At 41.3% G+C, this 22,833-nt stretch overlaps 1 protein-coding gene across 3 annotated transcripts; it reads left to right on the top strand.

Moving 5' to 3' along the window:
* Positions 1-924: 924 nt before the first annotated feature.
* Positions 925-19,295, top strand: dhx38 (DEAH (Asp-Glu-Ala-His) box polypeptide 38). Of its 3 annotated transcripts, none has more exons than XM_006780124.3 (27): positions 925-1,206; positions 2,020-2,348; positions 2,595-2,788; positions 3,030-3,191; positions 3,284-3,446; positions 3,802-3,923; positions 4,013-4,089; positions 4,172-4,327; positions 4,841-5,002; positions 5,122-5,229; positions 5,957-6,081; positions 6,190-6,327; positions 6,575-6,761; positions 7,106-7,291; positions 7,372-7,512; positions 7,701-7,811; positions 8,054-8,170; positions 8,260-8,367; positions 8,466-8,578; positions 10,484-10,692; positions 12,333-12,487; positions 13,066-13,221; positions 13,470-13,604; positions 13,997-14,122; positions 14,211-14,306; positions 15,854-15,975; positions 18,064-19,295. In XM_006780124.3, the coding sequence occupies exons 2-27, from the start codon at positions 2,023-2,025 to the stop codon at positions 18,143-18,145; spliced, it is 3,777 nt and encodes a 1,258-aa protein (XP_006780187.2). In that variant the 5' UTR covers positions 925-1,206; positions 2,020-2,022; the 3' UTR covers positions 18,146-19,295. The 3 variants fall into 3 exon arrangements, with proteins under 3 accessions (XP_006780187.2, XP_006780186.2, XP_087695123.1); XM_006780123.3 differs by having other exon boundaries at positions 2,592-2,788; XM_087838997.1 differs by lacking the exon at positions 925-1,206 and having other exon boundaries at positions 1,951-2,348; positions 2,592-2,788.
* Positions 19,296-22,833: the final 3,538 nt, after the last annotated feature.

The raw sequence follows: 22,833 nt of genomic DNA, 5'->3' as shown, positions 1-22,833 counted from the left end.
AACCCACAGTGACACAATGTTATCTGCCTGTTGATAAACCCTGTGAAGCACATGTATTCTACTGATAGATCACCCACAGTGTGCTTGCTAGCCCTTTTTTGGGACACTTGTCTTAGGTCAAATCTTAGACATGGGTTTTTACTAAGCTGAAGAATGTTTTTAGCCAAACTAATCCCAAAGTTTCAGTATTTCAACTTATGCCTTTGCATCAAAAACACGTTTGTTGTAGGTTCAAACTTTGTCATAATCATTTGTACAGTCATTCGACAATGCTCGTCAACACCATAGTTTACTTTTTTGGAATTTTTTGTGCTTTTACCAAAACTCTGCTGTTTATTTTATTGTATCAAGGTACTCTTTTCTATTTTCGTTTCCAAAGTTATTTTTCTACTTCATTTTTCTTGACATTTACACTCTTTCCTCGCCTGTAACTCTACATAATTACAGAAATCCCATCCCCGTTTTTCCTCTATCAGCACATGTTTGAATAAAATTATAAATATTTTTTCGCAATTACATTTTAGAACTGTGGGATGATATATTTAGATACAGCTCATGTAGAAAATAAATGAAAAGGAACTTCTAGATTAATACGGATACGAGCTTAAAGGGGGGTTAGAAAGAGAAAAACAATACAGGCCAAAGAAGCTAAAGGGATGTTATGTAACCTTTACTTAATGGGGGCTTAGCACTTTTCTGATTTTTATTTATTTTTTGTTTTTTATTTAAGTGTTTGTGTTATAGTATGTTTCGCATTGAGTACCGCAGCAATTTCCTAACGTTGTAAATCTGCTCAACGTCTGGCAATAAACCCTTTTCTGATTCTGATTCTGAACATAAAATATAGAAAAAAAAACACATAAGAGATGTTGTAATCCCTTCAAACCAGAAGCGGCGCTTTTTCAGTTGTACGGTTTGGTATCGCCGTACAAAGAAGAAGAAGAAGGATTGTGGGATTGCAATGGCTGCTCCCTCATCTGTAAACATACGCGTTGAGTTTACGAAAACCGATCGTTAATCGTTTTCTCTGACGCCATTAGTGGTGGTTTTGTGATTCATTTTGTGGTCCATAAGTTCGTCCCAGATGTTTACGTTCATGTGAGAGTGTTTGTATTTTACGCTGACAGAAACACGCGGCATTTTTGCGCCTTCTCGTCTGGACACTAGCAGCTCGAAGGCTAGCCGAGGCTAGCCGCTCAGTCTGAGGTACGTGATAGTTAGTTTTTTAAATGAAACTCTTACCCACGAGCTCTTTTATGGAGCAATGTTAGCTGCTTAAATATTATGCGTAGAGCTTACGTAAGCATGTTACCAACTACAGCGGAACCTCAACTTAGGTTTTGATACTATTACTGTGATAGGTACTAATACATATGTGACTTATTTCCCACCAAAGATTTATTTATTTTATTTTGGATCGGGGTAAAAAGTTATTATTGCTATTTCATATCCTGGAGGGTTTTTTTTTTTTTCAAACATCAGTAATCGGTCAATAAGTAAATAATTTAAATGTTATTACTCTGTGTTTTGGATTATTGATTGGAGCCTAGCTTGGACTCTGAGTATGACTGTGAAATGACGGCCTGTCGATACAGTGCTGTGAAAAAGTATTTGTCTCCTTCCTGGTAAATATAACCCGAGTAAATACACACGATTAGAGTTGAATCCAATCGAGATGCTTTGCCATGTGGCTGAATTAAAACAGTTTTGGACAGAAGTGTGGGCACGGTGATTCCTCTGGGATGATGTGAAAGACTCATTAGTAGTTATCACAAGCACTTGATTGCAGTTCTTAACAGTTGTTATATTTAAGAGGCAATTACTTTTTCACATAGGACCAGGTTAACTTTTTTTCCTTAATAAGTAAAATCATCATTTAAAATTTAGTTTGATGATCTGCAACATAAAAGTGTAATAAATATGCAAAAAAACCTGAGATAGAATGTAATTATGTTATCAATGGTGATATCACCAGCAAAGATTACTAGCACTCCTTCTCATATCATAACGTCTTCACAGATAATGGATGATGACGTGTCAATGCATAGGCTGGAAGGATCCGATCCGACCGTTCAAGTTGGAGGTCTGATTGTAAAGAAGAAGAGCGCTGCTGCAGAGCCCCATGTATTTCGGGCACCCACTCCACGCACATCTTTACTGGGCTTGGATCTTCTGGCAGCACAGAAAAGGAAGGAGCGTGAGACTAAGGAACAAGCAGATTCTAGCAGTGATGACAGAAGTAGCAAGAAGTCAAAGGTTTCCTCGTACAAAGACTGGGAGGAAGGTAAAAGTGACTCTGGATCTGATGAAGAAGACAGTGATAACAATAGCACTGCTAAAAAAGAGAGGTAAGTGTGAACACTCTACAAAGAATAGATAGAAAGGTATTCCATTCATTTTATGAGCTTAAAAAGCTTTCATTGTGGCTTGTGGAAAAAGTTTTTACAATGTGCTGTTTTATAATTTATTCGTATATGGGATCGTGACTTGAAAATGTTGCAGAGAGCAAAAAGTCATGGTGTACTTGACTGAGGAATTCTCATCAGAAATCCTATAATGTAATTAAGAATCTTTTATTTTTGTCTCGCTAGCAGGAAGTATCGTGTGACTGGCTCAGAGACGCCCTCAAACCCTGGAGGGGTCAGCGAAGAGTTCAGACGCAGACACCAGCAGAGGGAGAAGGAGAGGCGCGAGCATGGAGTCTATGCCTCCTCTAAAGAGGACAGAAACAGAGAGAGAGACCGAGAAAGGAGTAGAGATAAGGGCAGAGACCGACGCAGTGAAAGAGGTGACTCCATAAATCATTTGGTTTTCTAATAGTCATTAAAATTGACTTTTGGTTTTAGTCCATCCATCATGATTTTAGTGTGATATTTTTTTTCCTTTTTTTTAGTATTTGTAAGAAAGAACCACTCAAAACTCTGGATATTCCTTTGTTTTTGTTTTTTTAACATTGTAGATCAGGTGATAATGAAAGCAAATATTAGATCAGTTGAGGATGCTGAGATTCCTTTGCTTTTGTCTGTTAGATGACCGCGAGAGCGGCTATAGTCGTGGCAGCAGCAGCAGTCGGTCGGAGCGTTGGGAGCGCAGTGAGAGGAGTGAGCGCTCACAGAGGGATGGGTGGTCTGATCGCATCAGCCGGGGCAGTAAGAGAGATGAACCCCAAACTCCACAGAGTCGTCCCAGAGGTTGTTTTGCTTTTATTTGAATTTGTTTTATTGCCATGTACAAAATGTTGTGTATTCAACTTGATCACTTACCTTCTTTTGTTTTTACATAGATTCTTTCACTCCCTCCCGCTCCAACTGGGATGAGGATGACAGTGGTTTTGGCAGCTCAAGGCATTCCCAGTGGGAATCTCCTTCCCCTGCCCCGTCTCACAGAGAGTCCGACCGCTCGGAAAGAAGCCAACGCTCTGGCCGAGAGAGTGAGAGAAGGGACAGGTGAGCAACTGTCGTGTATTGTAGCTTAAATTTTTGTGACTCAGGACCTGTAATTTTTATTTCTTTCTTTGTACTGATCAAAACTGATATTATATATGTAACCCCACACAGAATACAAGATATTGAATTGCATTTAGAATTATTTTCAGCTCTAAATGTTATTTGGCAGCGTGGCTATTTGTATTTTATAAAAAATAAAATTTGCAGCTCTTTGCTGCGTATCACCTTTTTGTATCACCAAGTGTTATGATCATACTGTTATCATCAGTTTCTTAGATTCATCAGAGGCTTTTGTAAATATGATTGAAATGCTTAACTGCCACTCGATGCTAACATCCCATTTATCTGCTTTTAGATCAGTTAGATCAGGTCGTTATCCTGACGACACGCCCCTGCCTACCCCATCCTATAAGTATAATGAATGGGCCAATGACCGAAAGCATTTGGGGTCCACACCTCGTTTATCACAAGGAAAAGGTACTGTTAAAAAAAAAGAAGCTAAATTGAACCTTCATTCAACATTTATAGTATGCCGGAGAAATTTAATTTCTTTGTCTTTTCTTCAGGGAGGAAAGAAGAAGGTGGTGCAGGAATTATGTTTGATAATGAGGACGAGAAAGAACAGTGGGAGGAAGACCAGAAGGTGAGTACAAAATTATCACTCCTTCATGCCTCATACATAAGCATTTTTTTTCTGTTATCTGATTATTTAACTGAAATTACAGCAAGCTGACAGAGACTGGTACATGATGGATGAAGGCTATGATGAGTTCCACAACCCTTTCACTTCCACCTCTGACGACTACATAAAGAAGAGAGAGCAGATACTTCAGAAGCAGACTCAAAAAAGAATATCTGCCCAGAAACGACAGATCAATGAGGTACAACCATTCTGCTTTAATATTTACCAAAATCAGAACTGTACACCTGCATGCAGTGGCAAATCTTCTGTGTATCTGTATACATGACTTGCCACAGCATGCAGGTGATCTTTGTGTGTGTGTATGTCTTTTAATAATAATAATAATGCATTTTATTTGAAAGCGCCTTTCAGAACACTCAGGGACACAGAATAATAAAAGCAACATAAAAGCAAGCAGTTTACACAATCATAAAAGAATAAATCATAAAACAAATTTAAAATAGCAGAGTGGAGAGGTTATGTGGGATAAGCTATTTTGAACAAGTGAGTTTTGAGTTGGGTCTTAAAGAGAGAGAAGGAAGAGATATTTCCAGAGTCGAGGAGCAGAGCAGCTGAAAGCCCTGCTAACCATGGTGGCAAGACGGGGGGCGGGGACAGAGAGAGAAAGGGAAGAAGAAGATCTAAGACACCGAGATGGGGCGGTGATCTTGTGTGGGTATACCTTTGTAAGAGGCTGTGATTCTCGTTAAAGGATAACGAACGGTGGGAGACCAATCGAATGCTGACCAGTGGTGTGGTGCAAAGGTTGGAAGTGGATGAAGATTTTGAGGAGGACAATGCCGCCAAGGTTCACCTGCTGGTTCATAACCTGGTCCCTCCCTTCCTGGATGGAAGAATAGTCTTCACTAAACAGGTAAAGCCTCTCATCATTAACATTTTCAATCTCTGAGATGTTATATTTGTCTCATGATTACGCTTGAGGAATTTCTTAGCAATTTTAGTGTCAATATGTGTGTGTTTGTCCTCCCGCAGCCAGAACCTGTCATCCCTGTGAAAGATCCTACTTCTGATATGGCCATCATCTCTAGAAAGGGCAGCCAGCTGGTCCGTAAACATCGTGAGCAGAAAGAGAGAAAGAAGGTATGCTGGACATGCAATTCCACTCAGACAGGTTCACAGAAAAGGATTTAGTGACCCTGCCTCAGACTTCATGCTGGTTCAGTCTGAGAATGGTGATGGCATTTAGTGCAATGCACAATATAACTTAGTGTGCAAAAGTATGTAAAGCTGCTGCAGGATTCCTTGCCCTTCTGAACACTGAAGACATTTCTTTATAACTGGCTTTGGTTTTGGGATTGTTGTGTCATGCTGCAGAATGAACATGGGACTGATGGGACACCTGCCTCATGGAATTACAAAATAAAGACTCTAGACATCTGAAATGCCTGAAAGTGTTGCACAGTAGATACATTATATAATAATAATATGATAATAACAGATCTATGATCATATTACAGATTCCTGATTGTAATAATGTAATCTATTAAATGCCCTATTATTGTGCAAGGTGTCATATACATTGTGTAGTTTGGTATTGCACAGTTGTGTAGGAAGCCACATACGATCCAAATCTCTAACAAATGAAATTAATGTGTAAATAAATTGTGATAGGCTTACAGACGCATGTCTTATGATACTGTTGTCTAACATTCCTTCATTAAATGAATAATCACAATATTTTAATCCGTGTCGGTGTGAGGAATAAATCATTAATGAGGCAAAACTATTGGATGACTCTGACACCAGATGCTGTGTTCACTCTTTTTCTCATCTGAATATGTGTACCTGCCCTTAATTATGTTTTCAGGCACAGCACAAACACTGGGAATTGGCGGGCACCAAGTTGGGGGATATCATGGGTATTAAGAAGACGGAGGATGAAGACATGCCAGGGGGCAAAGCTGTAGGAGAGGACGGCAAAGTAGATTACAGGTGAGCTGACAGACATTTTCTCTTTTATTAATAATCTGGCTTGTAGCATTGAAGTCTAGTGTTTGTCTGATCTACTGTATTCATTTTTTGTTGTTGTTTGCTTGACAGAGCAGAGCAAAAATTTGCAGACCACATGAAAGAGAAGAGCGAGGCCAGCAGTGAATTTGCTAAGAAGAAGAGCATTCTGGAGCAGAGACAGTACCTGCCTATCTTTGCAGTCAGACAGCAGCTTCTTAATATCATAAGGTATTGATACCAAGACTATGTTGATTGTTCTCCACCTTTAAAATGAGTTTGACATTAAAAGACAGAGGGATGTGGGTGATTGGCTGTTTGGACAAATATTTGTTTATACTCATCAACTAAGCAGTTCATTTGATTTGCTTACTATTTAATGGATGGTGGAATTAGTCACAAGAAACCCGTATTAAAACTGAGATGAGTTCTTTGAGTATAACCTTCAATTTTTAATTGTGTTTACTGCAAACTGCAGGGACAACAGCATAGTGATTGTTGTTGGGGAAACCGGCAGTGGGAAGACCACCCAGCTGACCCAGTACCTGCACGAGGATGGCTACACCAGATATGGCATGGTGGGTTGTACTCAGCCCAGAAGAGTGGCTGCCATGAGCGTGGCCAAGAGAGTCAGTGAGGAGATCGGCACCAACCTCGGAGAGGAGGTAAAGCCAACACACTGGAGCCATCTTGCATATTCTGTGTAACACTGCCATCTAGTGGGCAAGAGGAAAATATCAGGTTTGTTAGCGACCTGGAATGTGGCAGTGAATGAAATAATCAACTTCAAGTGCTGAAAAATAGTAGTAGGTAAAGGGAGAACCTATTTTTTAGAGGGTTTAAAATAATTCTGTTTTACTTCTGTCAGTAGGTACTATCTTTGCTTTAATTGCTTCCCCCCCTTCATTTTTATTAAAATTAATATCTGTGCATGTCAAACAGGAGTATTGGTGGTCATTCTCTTTTTTTTTCCAGTTTCACTTGATTCTTTTGACAATGTTTCCTCTAGGTTGGTTACGCAATCCGATTTGAGGACTGTACATCTGAGAAAACTCTGATAAAGTACATGACAGATGGAATCCTGCTCAGGGAGTCACTGAGGGAGTCGGACCTGGACCACTACAGTGCTGTTATAATGGACGAAGCTCACGAGCGCTCACTGAATACTGACGTGCTGTTTGGTCTGCTACGTGAGGTCGGTACGACATACTTTTATGAGAAGAATACCCGATGATGTAAAGCAAGCTCTTCACTTCTGTTTGCTTTTCCTATCAGGTTGTATCTCGGCGCACCGATTTGAAACTCATAGTTACGTCTGCAACCATGGATTCTGACAAGTTTGCATCATTTTTTGGCAACGTACCTATATTCCATATTCCAGGGAGAACATTTCCAGTTGACATTTTGTTTAGCAAGGTATGTTTATGTTTTTATTCCTTATTTCGGGTATAAGAGCCTATCTGTGAACCTTGTATTATACGGGTAATAAACGTAAATTAGGTTGCCATATTTTTACCTCAACATGAAGCTTTCAGTTTATGAAATACAACTAGTTCATATATTATGAAAAGTCTGGGTGATTTGTTGTGTCTGGTGCTTTGTAGACACCTCAGGAGGACTACGTGGAGGCAGCTGTGAAGCAAGCATTGCAGATTCACCTCAGTGGGCTGTTGGGAGACATCCTCATTTTTATGCCTGGGCAAGAGGACATTGAAGTAAGCAACACGACCGTGATACATATATATATAATTTTTTATTTATTGTTTTGGTTTGTGTGCTCTCACCAAAGTTATTCTAGTTTTAGTAAAAAAAGAGAAAAGCAAAATTTTTGAGAAAACTAACTGAATCAATTTTGTGAACATGGAAAACTAAAATAACTAAACTAAAATAAAAACATAGAGGAAATATCTTAGCTTTAGAGTCTGGTAAAGTTTTAAGTATTTCCTTGTTATTGCAGGTGACATCGGATCAGATTGTGGAGCGTTTGGAAGACTTGGAAAATGCTCCTCCTCTAGCTGTGCTTCCCATTTACTCTCAGCTTCCGTCTGACCTCCAGGCCAAGATCTTCCAGAAGGTTTTTTATCACTTGTGAATTAATTTAAATAAAAATTTTACGCAAACTAATAACCTTCAGCTGATTAATTTTCTTTCGTCGCTTGCTAGGCTCCAGATGGTGTGAGAAAATGCATAGTCGCTACAAACATTGCAGAGACGTCCCTCACTGTGGATGGCATCATGTTTGTTGTGGATTCAGGCTATTGCAAACTTAAGGTAGCTCAATCCCGCTGAAGATATTTTTATTACTGTACAGTATTTAAGGAAAGTGACACCATTGATATTTACTTCCCTTTTTTTTCCCTATTCAAAAGGTTTTTAATCCTCGCATTGGAATGGACGCGCTCCAGGTTTATCCTATTAGCCAAGCTAATGCCAACCAGCGTGCTGGTCGAGCAGGACGTACAGGACCAGGGCAATGTTACAGGTAATATTCAGGCCCTTGTCTGCTTTATGCACACTTGGTATTTGTGCAGACACATTCACATGGCACATTCCAGGATTTCTGAGCTGGAATTAGTGCATAGTTTACAGTTTTAGCAGTTTTGTTTTTTTTAACTCAGGCTTTTTTTTGTTTTCAATACTGAAAGTCTCTTGATCCTTTAAGAGGGAAGATATTCTCATTCTGCCTGTTTCAAAACCCTCTCACAGTAACTACGTGCAATCCAGTTCCACATTACAATTGTAAATGTATTTTTGGCTGAATGGCACATATTCAGAAACAAACCACCCGGGGTTAGAGTCAGGCTTTTATTCTGCTCCTGCTTGTCTAAAAAGCTTGCATCATTCTGGTTGAACTGTTTGTTAATGTGTTCACAAATTGTGTTCATGTGTGTTGTGGCCATGCCTTCAAGACAGACAGAGGCAGCAAAGGAGGGAGAGTGCCAGAAGCCTAATCTCTGGAGGATTTCATGCAGTTTGACTGTTTGTACGGCAGGAAAGGAGATCCTTTTAGAGGTTTTACTTGACCTCCCGCTCTTTGGATATATTATAACTTATTATAACATATTATAGAGACTTGCTGACGTGCCTACACATAGTGAAGCATTTTGTATTTGCAATGAGCTGTGAGGCCCACGTATGCTGAGATAAATCCTACCCACCTGCTCTTAACACACAAGCTCACAAAAATATACAAAGAATCGGTTTTGGAACAGCTTTACATGGAAAGTCGAGGCGTTTGAGCAGCTGCGGATGTGAGAGCGCACAGAGAGATTCACGGTGATTTACTCAGCTCGTGTGGAGAATTCCCTGTTCAAAGATCCTTTGAGCGTGTGTGGGTGCCTGCAGTAGGCCCCCACACACGCTCAAATCCCTCAATGTTCAAATCATCCTGTAATTATAAGCACCTACACCAGACTGCAGTAATTGCTGAAAGAGATACTTTAACCCATGCTCAGGAAGTTTCCCTGAATTCTAACTTATGGAGTTTCCCTTTGCAGTCGTTCTACAGTCTGGTCCATAAATATTTGGATAGTGACACTTTCTCTGCCTCTGTACATCACCACAGTGGACTTTCAATAAGATAAAAATGTAGACTTTTGCTTTAATTCAAGGGGTTTGATAAAATTATTGCAATAACTGTTTAGGAATTCGAGACCAAGTTAGAGAATAAGTTCACTGAAAGGAGTATCATGACCGGTTGAGGCCTGTTCCCTCGTGGTTTAACGACTGAAGGATGTTAGGCTGAAAACAAAAAACTACATAAACCTTTAAGAGACAGCAGAAACTTTAGGAGGGGTCAAATCAACAATTTGCTGTTCTTAAAAATAATGATTATACTGACCAGGTCAGCAGCTTCACAACATCTAACAAAGTCAAAAACACCATCAAGTAGGTGGGGGTATCAAGAGTTTCCTTGATGAGGTGCAGACCACTGTTTAAAGTCAAGAATGGGAAATCCAGATTAGAGTTTGCCATAAAACATTTAAAAGAGCACAGTTCTAGGAAAAAATTTAACAGATAAAAGCAAAATTAACTTGTTCCCAAATCATGGGAAGAGAAGGGAAAAGGAAACATTTTCAAACTGTGTGAAAATGACTGAATTGTAATTGCAGTTCATGTAAAAAAATAAATAAATAATGAAAATCTTCCAAATTAAAGCTGGAAGTCTGCCTTTCAGTTATTTGACTGTGTGATTTTAAAATCCACAGCAGTGGCTTGTTTCAGTCTAAAAGCTTACGGACCTGACTGTATGCTTGGTACTTTCTTAATGACGTGTGTCCACATAATAAGATGAGCATATTTCATCTTCTCCGTTCAAGCTCTCAGTTTGCTTCAAAAACAAGCAAACCAGTTTGACCGTTTCTCTGTGTCTCCTCCGCCCGAACAGGCTGTACACTCAGAGCGCCTTTAAGAACGAGATGCTGACCACCACCATACCGGAGATCCAGAGAACCAACTTGGCCAATGTAGTCCTGCTGTTAAAGTCTCTGGGTGTTCAGGATTTGCTCCTTTTCCACTTCATGGATCCACCACCTGAGGATAACATGCTCAACTCCATGTACCAGCTCTGGATCTTGGGAGCTTTGGACAACACAGGTTTGTGTCTAGTGTCCAACCGGAAATTCTCCAAACATTTAAATTGATTTCTAGTATGTCGACTTTTAAAAAAAGTGTACAATCTAATAGTAGTGACGAAACTATTGAGGAAAAAAAACGGCGCGCATTTATTGTTTACGTGGCGTATCAGCACAATTTAAAAACTGGCATATGTCACCTTGTTGCTTTGTCATCTTGAAGTGGTTGTGTGATTGGCTTATCACGACTACTTTATTCTTCCTCAGTCAAATAGCAGCACTCATGCGATTGTTAGGCCCCTTGCTTCAGGTGTTGTGCCGAAAAGTGATCGGGATTGCCGTCCGCAGGAGCGCGCGCAGCTGCTTAAAGCTGTAGTGCCCAGATTACTTATAGCTACTTCCGTGCAACTGATATAAGGTGCGGTAAGCTGAACACAGCTTCAACTGTCTGTTTGTTGAAAAATAGTAACGCGACCACATTTTCTTGTTGGTAACGGTAACGGCGTTGTAACGATAGGAATAGTAATTAGTTAGATTACTCGTTACTGAAAAAAGGCCGTTAGTAACACCGTTACTTGTAACGCTGTTATTCCCATCACTGCTCACCATGATATTCTAACATTTTATAGACAAAACAAATAAGTGATTAATTGAGAGGGTTACTGTCAGATTAATGTATAAAAAACTATCTATATAAGATGTATATAGATTGGTCTCAGACTCAATACCTGCTGTTGATACAGGTACTCCACGGCTCATGAATTAAAAAGAAAAGAAAAAGCATTATATTTTCAGATTAGTGATGACATAAAATAAAACTAAGTCTAAATTTATTTCTGTATCCTCCATTTGTGTTAAATGGACTTAAAATTATATACCAAATTTGTTGTAGCAGGCTGGACTTAGCCCAGGTCAGTCGTTTTTTCCAGTAGGGCCAAACAATATAAATCATTTTCCTGAAGTGATGACAGAGGACATTGGGTATTTAGGAATTGCATTTCCCCTCTGAGCGCTGCTTTGAGCTGATACATAGTGATTGTGACACCCCAAACACGGGCACGAGACCGGCTTCTGTAAAGGATGCTGCATTGATAGTGCAGACGCTGCAAACAGGCCTGGAGGAGACAGTTGTGAGGTTTAGCCAGTGGAGTAATTGCCTAGTAACTGATCCTGTGTTTGATTTGACTGGTCGGGTCTCATTTTGGTCTCATCCTTAGCCAGATTCCAGGGGATTTAGGGATTTGGGGATAAGGGGGGACTTTTGATGATTCCCTGTATGGTGTGTTAACAGCAGATTATCTCTGATTAAGGCTTACCTGCCCCAAACTGGCTTCTCTGCTACTCTGCTTTTCCTCCTCGTAAGCTTCTTAGACTCTTTCGTCTAATCATTTAAATCAGAAACTGCAAAGTTTTTTGATCTCACACTCTATTTTTTCCCCTACAAGTATTCTCAGCTGTCAGCAGTTCATTCTACTCTCTCACAGTGAAAGATAAATAAGTGTCACACAATGCTGCCTTCTCCCTTACGCCAGCAGGCTTTTGATGGAAAAGCAGCTTATCCACTCATCTTAATACTTGTCCCTCCTACATTCTTTACATGTCATGTACGTTTATATTGCACACACGCTGAGTTTGTCACGGTGTCCTCTGTCATCCTTTCAGGAGCTTTGACACCAACGGGACGTCTGATGGTGGAGTTTCCGCTTGACCCCGCCCTCTCTAAGATGCTGATAGTGTCCTGTGACATGGGCTGCAGTGCTGACATTCTCATCATCGTCTCCATGTTGTCTGTGCCAGCTATCTTTTACAGACCTAAGGTACAACTCCTTTTTTTAAATTTTTTAAGAATGTGTGTTGTTTTTTTCTCGAAAATAAATAAATATGAACTGCCGTCACATGATTTCTTGAATGTGAAAAGGTTTGCTCTAAGAAGCAAATGATGACATGAGAATCGCATCAAAAGCCTGACATCTGCACTGTTTTAGTATATTTTGGTCCATATAAAGCCCAGGGAGCTCTTCGGAGTTTAAAAGCTTTCCCTTTTTTTCCCTTTCGTATCGTTTCCGCCTCAGACGCGCACTGTTCTGGCTCACTCTTAGCACCCTCATGGCATTATTTTTAGTTGTTGCCTTTTCAGTGGAAAAGCTAATTCACTGTACCAGACAGAAGACAGACACAGTTGGTGGCTAGCAGCTTAAAAGTCTGATAATTCCCTCAGGAATTAGTGGAGACTTAAAAAAAAAACAAAAGTAAAGGAAAAAGTGAAGAAAATGAATGTTGGACTGTGCTACGTGGCGGGGAACATAATTCCATCCATACACGCTGGTTAGCTGTTGCATTTTTAAACACTAATAAACACTTTTAAATATTAAACTCTGTCTGTGCGATTTTACAGGGTCGTGAGGAGGAGAGTGACCAGGTGAGGGAGAAGTTCTCAGTCCCCGAGAGTGACCACCTCACCTACCTTAATGTGTACATGCAGTGGAAGAACAACAATTACTCTAGCATCTGGTGCAACGAGCACTTCATCCACACCAAGGCCATGCGCAAGGTCAGACTTGCACTGCTTCACCTATTCTCTCATTCACTTTGCACTTGTAAACTCTGTTATATGAATATTGTGCAGTTTTAATGGTTAATAGTGTCAAGTTTGCTGTTTGGGCAAAGTTTAAATCCTGTGAGATTTTCAGGGTGTTACATTATTGCAATAATATGTATTTTTAAAACAATTGTAAGCAGCCAGGTTGGACTTGTTTTGTCTGTTGGGGTCTACCTCCAATAAATCTGGTGTTTGTGCAGGTGCGTGAGGTACGCTCCCAGTTGAAGGACATCATGGTGCAGCAGAGGATGAACCTGGTATCCTGTGGTTCAGACTGGGACATCATCAGAAAATGCATCTGTGCTGCTTACTTCCACCAGGCTGCCAAGCTCAAGGTACTTTCTTCACTTACGGTTTCCTTCAGTTAATATGTTACACCTGGTGGCGACTGGTTGTGGCAGATTTATAGCAGCATAATTACAGAGTGGTGAAATATCCCCCCTGGCCTCCCATTAATACAGCGGTAAAATCTGAAAGGAAATTTGAAATCATGACTATATAATCAAGGTTCTCAGTTTGACTTATGTGTAGGCAGCTAACCCAAGCAATCATAGTAATGCTGGATATACTTTAAATTTATTTTCCTGCTGTCCAACCCAGGTGGAGAAGCAAATTAGCCCTGATGACCTGCTTTGCTCTGACCTTATAGTGCAAACATAGACACAGGCACACTGCAGGAACCAGGATCCTGAACATTTAATTTATTTATGCATGTGTTTGCTCCCAGGGCATCGGGGAATATGTGAATGTGAGGACAGGTATGCCATGTCACCTCCATCCTACCAGCTCCCTGTTTGGTATGGGCTACACTCCCGACTACATCATCTACCACGAGCTCGTAATGACCACAAAGGTAAGAAGACTGACTGCTGCAGATTTTTGGCAAAAAACAGTTGATGATTTTTAATGTTGCTGATGTTAACTTGTGCTTTGTGTTGCAGGAGTACATGCAGTGTGTGACTGCAGTGGATGGAGAGTGGCTAGCAGAACTGGGACCCATGTTTTATAGCATCAAACATGCTGGAAAAAGCAGACAGGTAAGTCAAGAAATGGGTGGAGCAGCATACAGGTGGATGCTGGGGTTGTGGAAGGGGTGAAAGAGCAGGCAGCTATGACAGGAAGGTCAGAAGGAGAGGTGGGAAATTCTGTGTAAATATAAAAAAAATACAATTTTGTGTTGTTTTTGTTTTGACCCCTCAGATTTACCTTGTAACCCGTAGCTGTGGTCCTTAACAGCTTTTCGGTGTGGTGGCAACTTTTCTTAAAAAAAGGTTTTTTAGACTCAGGAGTAACGTAGTTTCCATCCTAGCTGTGGAGCACTGGACTGGCTCTTTATTCACCTCAAAGTTGCGTGAGGGAGCGTGGGAGTTTGCCCAACCAGTCTACATGTGTTTTGTGGACCGTGTCCCTGTGAGCATCCTGTGAGTACAGGCTGACTGCCGCGTTGCTATGAACCATTTATTCCCTGTTCAGTCGTAGTGAGAGCTTGGTTTGCATTGCCAGCAGTAAATCGGATCCTTTCCCATCAGGCCTGCCCTTGTTCATAACTTTTATGGATAGAAATCCTAGTCGCAGCCAAGTGGTGTCAACTTTGACAGACTTCGCAGATGATGTGGTTGTCTTGGTCTAATCAGCTTCCACTACAGTGTAAAGTGGCTGGGATAAGAATTGGTACCTCCAAAGATTTATTTTTAGGGTTTACCTTTATTTTATATTTTTAGCAGCAAAGAGGAGAAGAGAAAGACGGGCAGAGAAAGCAGGGGAAGACATGCAGTCAAGGGCTGCAGGTCAGACTGGAATCCAGGCCCGCTGCATCTCAGCTGTAGGGCATTCGGGCACCTGCTCAACCAGTGAGCTAAATCAGCATCCAGCACCTACAAGTCTGAGTCCATGTTCCTCAGGGTAGATTGCTCACTCTGATTAGGGGATGAGCTGTTGCCCCAAATGGAGGAGTTTCTGTGTGCGGGCCTCACAAGTGAGGGGATAGGGAGGCGTGAGATTGACACCTTATGAACACAAGCTCAAAAGAAATTAGATTATGGATACAATTGGCAAAAATGAGCGTCCTCTGAAGGTGGCTGGGGAATAGAGACGCGGTGAGGGACTCAGAGTTGCTACATCTCAACATCGAAACCAGCCAGTTGAGGTGCGTTGGGCATTTGACGAGGCTGCCTCCTGGACGCCTTCCAGGTGAGGTGTTTCTGGCCCTAGTGGAAGAAGGCCCACGGGGCAGAGCAGCACATGCTGGAAAAGTTAACATCTCAGCTGGCTCAGGAATGCCTTGGAGTGCCTCCGGATGAGCTGGAGAAGTTGGCCTGGGAGAATGAGGTCCGGCACCTCCCTCTGGATAAGCGGCAGAAGTAGACAGGTGGAGTCTCTTGTTCCAACCTGGAAATATCCTCAGGCAGAAAGACAGATTTATAAGTGAAACGAACTAGACTTACCTGCACCATAAAATTCTCTTCTCAGAAGAGCGGAGACTGTTAATAGCACTGATTTTAGAATAACATGTTAACATTGACTTGTGCATGTAAACATTTCTGTATTCTTCTTTTTAAACCATTTGTCCGTGTTCGACTTGTAGGAGAACCGTCGCAGGGCCAAGGAGGAGATCACCAACATGGAGGAGGAGATGGCCATGGCCGAGGAGCAGCTGCGAGCTCGTCGAGAAGAGCAGGAGAAGAAGAACAACGCCGGCAGCGTGAGGTAAGGCGGCAACAAATCTCCCCTCCTTTTGGTTCTCTACACGGGCCTCGTCCAACAATAGTTCCCTGTGGCCCTCATTTTCCATACACAGTCAAGATTAGAAACGTTTAATTTACCTACCCTGCTGCCAATCCCCTATCTCCACCTCTCCCTCCCTCCCTCTACTCCACCTTTCTCACTCTTCATGATGAGCTTTTCTCACCTCTGGTCCCTCCAGACGAGACAAAAAGAAATAATATTGACTCCTGGCTGACCCCCATTACTGCAGCAATTTAAATTGTGCCATAGCAGAACAGAGAAAGGAGGGGAATGTTCATTTTCAAATTAGACCAAAAAAATTAATTTCACACCCATCTCCGAGCTTTACATAGAGAAATAGGGTTATAAAGACAAATTTAAAAAAGTCCCTTTATTGTTAATTAATCAGCTGGTTTTTCTGTCTCGAGCTTAGTGTGGCCACATCTGTGACAGATATGTTGAAAATAATCACACTCGAGGTATAGGATTAAGAATCAGATTTAAGAAGAGGAAGCTTGGCGTGTGATAATGAAGTTGAAGGCTCTCCTGGGCTCGTGGCTGTCTTTGTCCTCTGGCGGGCCTCACGAGCGTCTCCTCTTTGAGTTCAGTGTGACTGGGATGAAATATGTTGTCGGGCGTGCTTTTGAGTGGCAGCTGCTTATCACCCGTCTCCCTGCTCAGCAGCGCAGATCACTGCTGTGAATTAGTAAACGGCCCTGTTGCTTGTGTTGTGTATAAATGGGGAGCATTGAGTGTTTTTGCCATCATACCAGTTGTTACAGTGTGATTGGAGCCTGTGTGTTTGTTCTATATGAAATGCTTAAGAGACAACGCAACAAGTTTTAACTCTGCAAATGTAGCCTTGCAATGGTTAGCACCATCTCTCTGTGTGGAGTTTGCATGTTCTCCTTGTGTGGCTTCCTCCCACAGTATACACGGAGTCAGGTGAATCAGCGATTCTCAATTAACCTGAGGTGTGAATGGAGTGTGACTTGTTGGTTCTCTGTCTGTGTTAGCACTGCAACAGACTGGCAACCTCTGCAGGGTGTACCCTGCACCTCACATGAAGACAGAAGAAGAAAGTGGTTGGATGGTCTTATATGTTTTCAGAAATAGAGATTTTGACAGTTTTATTCTGTAATGTGCTTGGTCTTCTTATGAATTCTACTCCCCCCCCCCCTCCCCCCCCCTAAATATTAAATACATTTCAAAAGAAAAGTCTCAGATTCCTGTTGACACATTAGGTTGAAAAGCATTTAGTAATACTAAAGTGTAAATTGCACTTTCCAGCAGGTTCAAGTTACCACTTCTGCTGTTTGAGAGCGGGGAGCATTTAATAAACAAACAATATTTATTAGACAAACTGAACATGTGGTAAAAATCTAATTGAGTGCACCAATAGATGTAGTTATCTGTCATATCGTGCAGTTGCACACCAGTCAGCAGTGATTACATTTTAAAACTTTACAGAACATTAAAAATTAGCTGGAACATGTTAGATCAAGTATTCAGATATATTTAGTCCTTTAGGAATGGTCAGTGGGCCATCTGACACTACACTAAAAAAAGCGTATCACTGTTATAAAACATGCACCACCAGTCAGACATTCATGTTCATTGAGCTTAATGGAGCTACTGGATGCGTGTGTGTTAAGGGAAGCACAACATTTTCTCCCAAAGTGACCGGTAAGCCAGAGAGCGGGGACAGATTGACAGAAGGAGGTTATGGCCTGATTGTTGTAATTGCTGCAGGTGTGTGTGTGTGTGTGTGTGTGTGTTAGCAGGAGGGAGGCACGAGAGAAGTGTCAGTGTCACACTGCTGTAATTAAAGATGATAGATTGCACTGTCAGAGGCGTCAGGCTCTACGTCCCAACACTCTTCACAGAGACACACCGCCCTGTCTTTTCATTCATTCTCCTCTTCATGCAGCTTTAAAAAAAACAGCTCTTTTAACCCAGAGTAGGAAACAATCAGTGTTGACCAAACACCGCAATAAGGAATAAAGCTCTTGTTGTGTATGTTGCCACAGGAAGTAACTTGTCTGCACCTGTTTCTCTCTCCTGATTCAGGGCGGTGAAAATCTGCACGCCAGGAAGGAAAGAAGAGGTCCCCATGACACCCAGACGCACCCCCGCCCGCTTCGGACTGTAAAACGGCTTCTGGAAGTAAGAAGCTCCCGATCCATTTCCGCTTCTAAGCAGTCACTGTCATCGAGGCTCGGACCACACCAGCAAAAGCAAAAACAGTGCAGCTTTTAGCCATTTCTTCCTCTCAGTGTGGCCGTCAGCTGCAGTTCATGTTCAGACCACTAGAGTGAGAACTTGTATAAGGCACAAGACTCGGAGACTAGCTGGGTTGATCAGAAAGCCTCCCTACACCTTCATCACCTTCACTAGCTGTTTCCATGATGCATTTTAAGGAAAAAGGACTGTGCTGTTTTTTCTTTCTTTCTGTTCCCCCATAAACAGTATTTATGTGCTTATTATTGAAAGGCTTTTAGAGAGGTGTTGACAATAATTGTACCTCCACTAAAAACTCAAACGTAATTTTCTATATTCCTGACAGTATTGTCAGAGTGCAGCTGATAAATGGTAAGCTGATGTAAGTGTTACGTGTCTTCATGTCCTTGTATTTACTAGTTCTTGCAGTGTTGTGACTTGAACGACACGTGCCACCTTGAAGTGCTCCTCTACAGACTGAAGCACTATTGAAAATGTACTTGTGGCACGAGTGTCTACTGACTCTACAGTCGTATTGTCATACGCCCTAATACTCACATGCAGGCTTAGGCAATTGACCTTTTTTAACTCCTGTTGACCTTGTTCCAACAACGTACTGTGGCTGATCATCGCTTCATTATTTCACCACGCTGGATTAAATATATAAACGGTGTCACTGTTATGGCAAACATTACCTTTTTGGTTTTCCTTTAAACAGATGTTCAGAAATGCTCATATGCCTTTGTTGGTGTGCACCTTCCTCTTTACCCTCAGCTGATCAGAATGCCGTGCAGCTTCACATAGACTGATGTGTCTTTTTTTCGTCCTTTTATATGAAACTCAGCTTCTGTTTCTTTTTCTTTCTACATCTCTTACAAATGAGGGTGAATAAACATTAGCAATTTTAATTTTTTTTTTTTAAATCCAGTGTAGTTCTGATGCGTTTTTCTGCACATTCATGCAAAACATTGGTTGGTTTTGCAGTGCTGTGAATAATGATTTGATAAGTGAAAATGATGCAACTCAGTTTTTGCTTATGTATCTATTAAAACTAAGTGGCAAACAATTCATTTAGAAGTCATTAACTATGATCAAAAAGCATGTCCGCCGTTAAATCAGGTTCCACACCCAGAGGTTGGGCACTGAAAAGGTAACAATGTTCTTTGTTAACCAACCAGTTGAGTCTTTATTAATATTTTTCATCATATTTGATCAAAAAAATACTCCAAAATCACAAAGAAGAAGTTTGAGAAGAAGATGCCTGGGAGGAGATGAGTCTCTGAGAGGACCACGACTGGAAAAATTTGCCATGTGTTAATAAGGAAGCATCCAAAAAAGCTTAGGTAACAGCTGATTAAAACAAACTGGAGGCTCAGAGGTTTGTCTGCACGTTGTCCAACTACCCAAACGCAGCCACATTGCTGATGATGCGAAATTTCCCCCGTCAGCTTCACGTTTAAGTACTGAGGTGAGTGAAACTGATCAAAGGGAAACAGAAAGTGACATCTACCGCTGACTTGTGCCTCGCATCTACATGTGCGCTGATGTGTTTTGGATGAAGAGCTGGGCTATTAAAGCTGTATGTAAATCTTCGGGTTACAAGACTGTTGAACAACGCCTTGGATGGAGAGCCAGCGTCTTTATCACAGTCACACTTAGATTTTTTTTTTTAATGTTTCTTAGAGGAAACCTCTCCTGCCAGCCGGCATCAATGTGCAAGGAAAGACTAAACGAAGCTTGGTCTGCTTGTGAATTCTACAAATGCCAGCAGTGTTTTCCCTCTCAGCTGACTTCCTTTTCCACAGGCCTTTCTTGTTGGTCAGTGATCGTCTGTCTCACTGTAACTCTAATGCAAATAAGCATATTATGAGTCCCCTCAATTCCCTCATTTCTCCAAGTCATCTTGATTGAGTGTGGCAGGTGGAGGAGGGGATGGATATAATGGACTCCACCAACTTTAATGAGACAAATCTCAGCTATGGGCTGACATTTTGAAATTGTCCTTGTGAATGACAGTGTCAGCAGTCACCTTTACTAAAGCTTTCCAGGGACGGTGCCTGTAATGATGGAGGAATTAAAATGGCCTCCAAGGCGCTGCATGTAGGAGCCACAGGATTAGGGCGTAAAGCCACGCCTCTTAAACGGGCTCTCCTGCCACACCCCGAATAAAGCAGCCGCCTTTTCGTGGAAGTAGCTCATCCTCCACGGACTATACATCGTCACCCCGAGATGTGATGGAGGGATTATGTTAGCTGTTGACCACTGTGAGATTTGTTGAGATGAGCTGTCTCTCACATTAACTGCCCCGCCCTCGCCTTCCCCTCATTCTTCCCCTCAGTCGAGCGTCTGGTGGCTGACAGGGACAAGCTCCGCTGTCATTACAAACTTAATAAGAGCAGAAGTGAGATTGATGAGAAAAACAGAGGCATCAACTGCTCTTTTAATTAACTCTTGTCCCATAATGGTGCCAGGACAAAGACACTGAGCAAAGAATGAGACATTTTCTTTCTCCTTCTACCTCTTTCTGTTTTGTTGCCTCGCTCACCCACAATAATGAACAGCCTTCTGGGACCCAATTACATCCAAGGCTGCATTAGGAACACAGCAGGCCCAGTGGAAACTTCAGCTGAGTTTTCCCTCCCCCCACCCTGCCTCCACACGCTGTTACCCTGCTGGAGATGGCCTTCACTTGATTGAATTTTGAATGTTACACACCCCACACCTCACCCCCGTTTTCTGTAGTCCCTTACCTTCAACAGCTCTGAACCCACATGTGGTTTGTGATGGAAACAGGAGGCAATGTATGCTTGTTGTTAACCGTCCTTCACTTTAAAATGGCTTTTGCAGAGTGCCTTTGTATGCAATGCAAATGGGCAGCGGCAATTGATGCACAAAAGCCTGTTTGTGTCTAGTGTCCCTGTAAGAAACTGGGGGAAAAAAGAGAGAAGAGATTTAAAATAAATGACCCGTGGTGTCTTTAAGCTACGCAACCATCGATTTTCTGTGATTTTTATTCGTTTATTTTTACAGCTATTCACGTTAGCGCCAAAGATCACGCCAAGTTAGTTGTGATTGGGGTTTTTCAGCACAAAAAAGGTTTTTTTAATCTGTTGCAAATCAATTTTTTCCACTAATTGCTATCATTATAGCAAAAATACTTACTTTTGCTATAAAATTCAGTTTAAATGATGTTTAATGTCAAGAATGTCATACGTGACATGGCCTGCTCCACAATAACAGGTGTCATTTACAACATGAAAATGGTAAACAAGCTCAGTAATGGCTGAACTCAGCCCTAGTGCAACGGTGCTAAATGCTAAGTGCCAGCGTGATGCTGGGAGGATGTTTACCAAGTTCACCATGTTATGTTTGGGTTTTGACTCTCCTAATGATAATGTGAGTAGATTAGTTTATGTTGGACAATTCAAAAATAATTTCATACTTTAACTATATATTGTTATTATATATTATTTATAGTCGCTCAAAGGGAGTTTGGATCGTCTCCAGTCCCCCCATGACACCCAGTTGTGGAAGTGGAAGAGGATGGATGGAACCCTTCACTTTATTCTTTGCCTTTTAGCTCGTTTCCAGCCAGCCAAGTAGGTGGGGCTTCTTTGCTCCCAGTTAGAGATCATCATAGAGATCCTAAAAAAAAAAAAAAGGGGGGCCAAGACTGATCTCCCTCACTATTTGAAACACTATGTTCAATATGAGCACCACTACTGTAATAGAGCTGTGCAAAACTCTCGAGTCACCTTCATTTCTTTATATTTTGCTCCAAAGGGTCCAAAGTTTTTCTTTGAACATTGGATGCTTGTTCATTCATTTTCAGACCACTCTTGTACCTGACCATTTTAGACATTTTTAAGCCACTTAACACGGACCTGTGAATCATTCAAGCATAAAAAGGGATCCAACTCGAGGGATGAACCAGTGTTGTCATTACGTGAAACTGTGCACACACAAAAAAACAATTTTAAATAGCATGTTTAGGCACTTTGATATTAGCAGTAACAAAATACATGATGAAAATCGGTGCCAATTTTGAATCAAAATTTGAAATAACAAAAAAAAAAACAGTCAGGAGATAGATACAACAGCACGTATTTGAAAAATGAAACAAACACACAAAAGGTCTTCTCTAACCAAATCAATGGACAAATGAACTCATACATGTGACCATCTTCAAGTGGCCATGAATGCACTGGCTAGATGTTTGAGTTCTTTGTGTAAAAACACAATTACTATATAATTGGTCCATTTGCGGTGTTGACATTCCTGCACACAGATATTCACAGACAGGGCGACAGGACCTTTGTAGGTTATGTGCATGTTATAGTTACATTTGAAAGCCTGTAAATACAATCCTTTGGGAGATCCATGTTATTAATAACAGTTATTGGTCTTCTTTAGTTTCCTCAGACACCTTAAGCATTGCATATTGACCGCTATGCTGGAAAGAATGTTGTCCATTGATTTGACCAAGACAAGAACTGATGATGTCCTCTTGGTGTAAAGCAGGAGTGAAACCTTCCATATTGCCAGTGAGTGAAAATCTTACCAAGGAAAAATCTATTCGAGCTCACGCTGCATCCTCAATGATGCTCTCTGACAAATCAA

The sequence above is a fragment of the Neolamprologus brichardi genome, chromosome 1 (assembly GCF_056152115.1).
Source record: "Neolamprologus brichardi isolate AB-2024 chromosome 1, ASM5615211v1, whole genome shotgun sequence".
In the NCBI taxonomy this organism is placed as follows: Eukaryota; Metazoa; Chordata; class Actinopteri; order Cichliformes; family Cichlidae; genus Neolamprologus; species Neolamprologus brichardi.
Note: the sequence above shows the minus strand (reverse complement) of the source record. Positions and strands in the feature narration are given on the sequence as shown.

Bases quoted from the DNA above. Each gene is read 5' to 3' on its own strand.
- dhx38 (XM_087838997.1), top strand. From the start codon at position 1,951: ATGTTATCAATGGTGATATCACCAGCAAAGATTACTAGCACTCCTTCT. The intron at 5,003-5,121 runs GTAAAGCCTCTC...GTCCTCCCGCAG, and splicing joins GAATAGTCTTCACTAAACAG to CCAGAACCTGTCATCCCTGT. The intron at 13,222-13,469 runs GTCAGACTTGCA...GTGTTTGTGCAG, and splicing joins ACACCAAGGCCATGCGCAAG to GTGCGTGAGGTACGCTCCCA.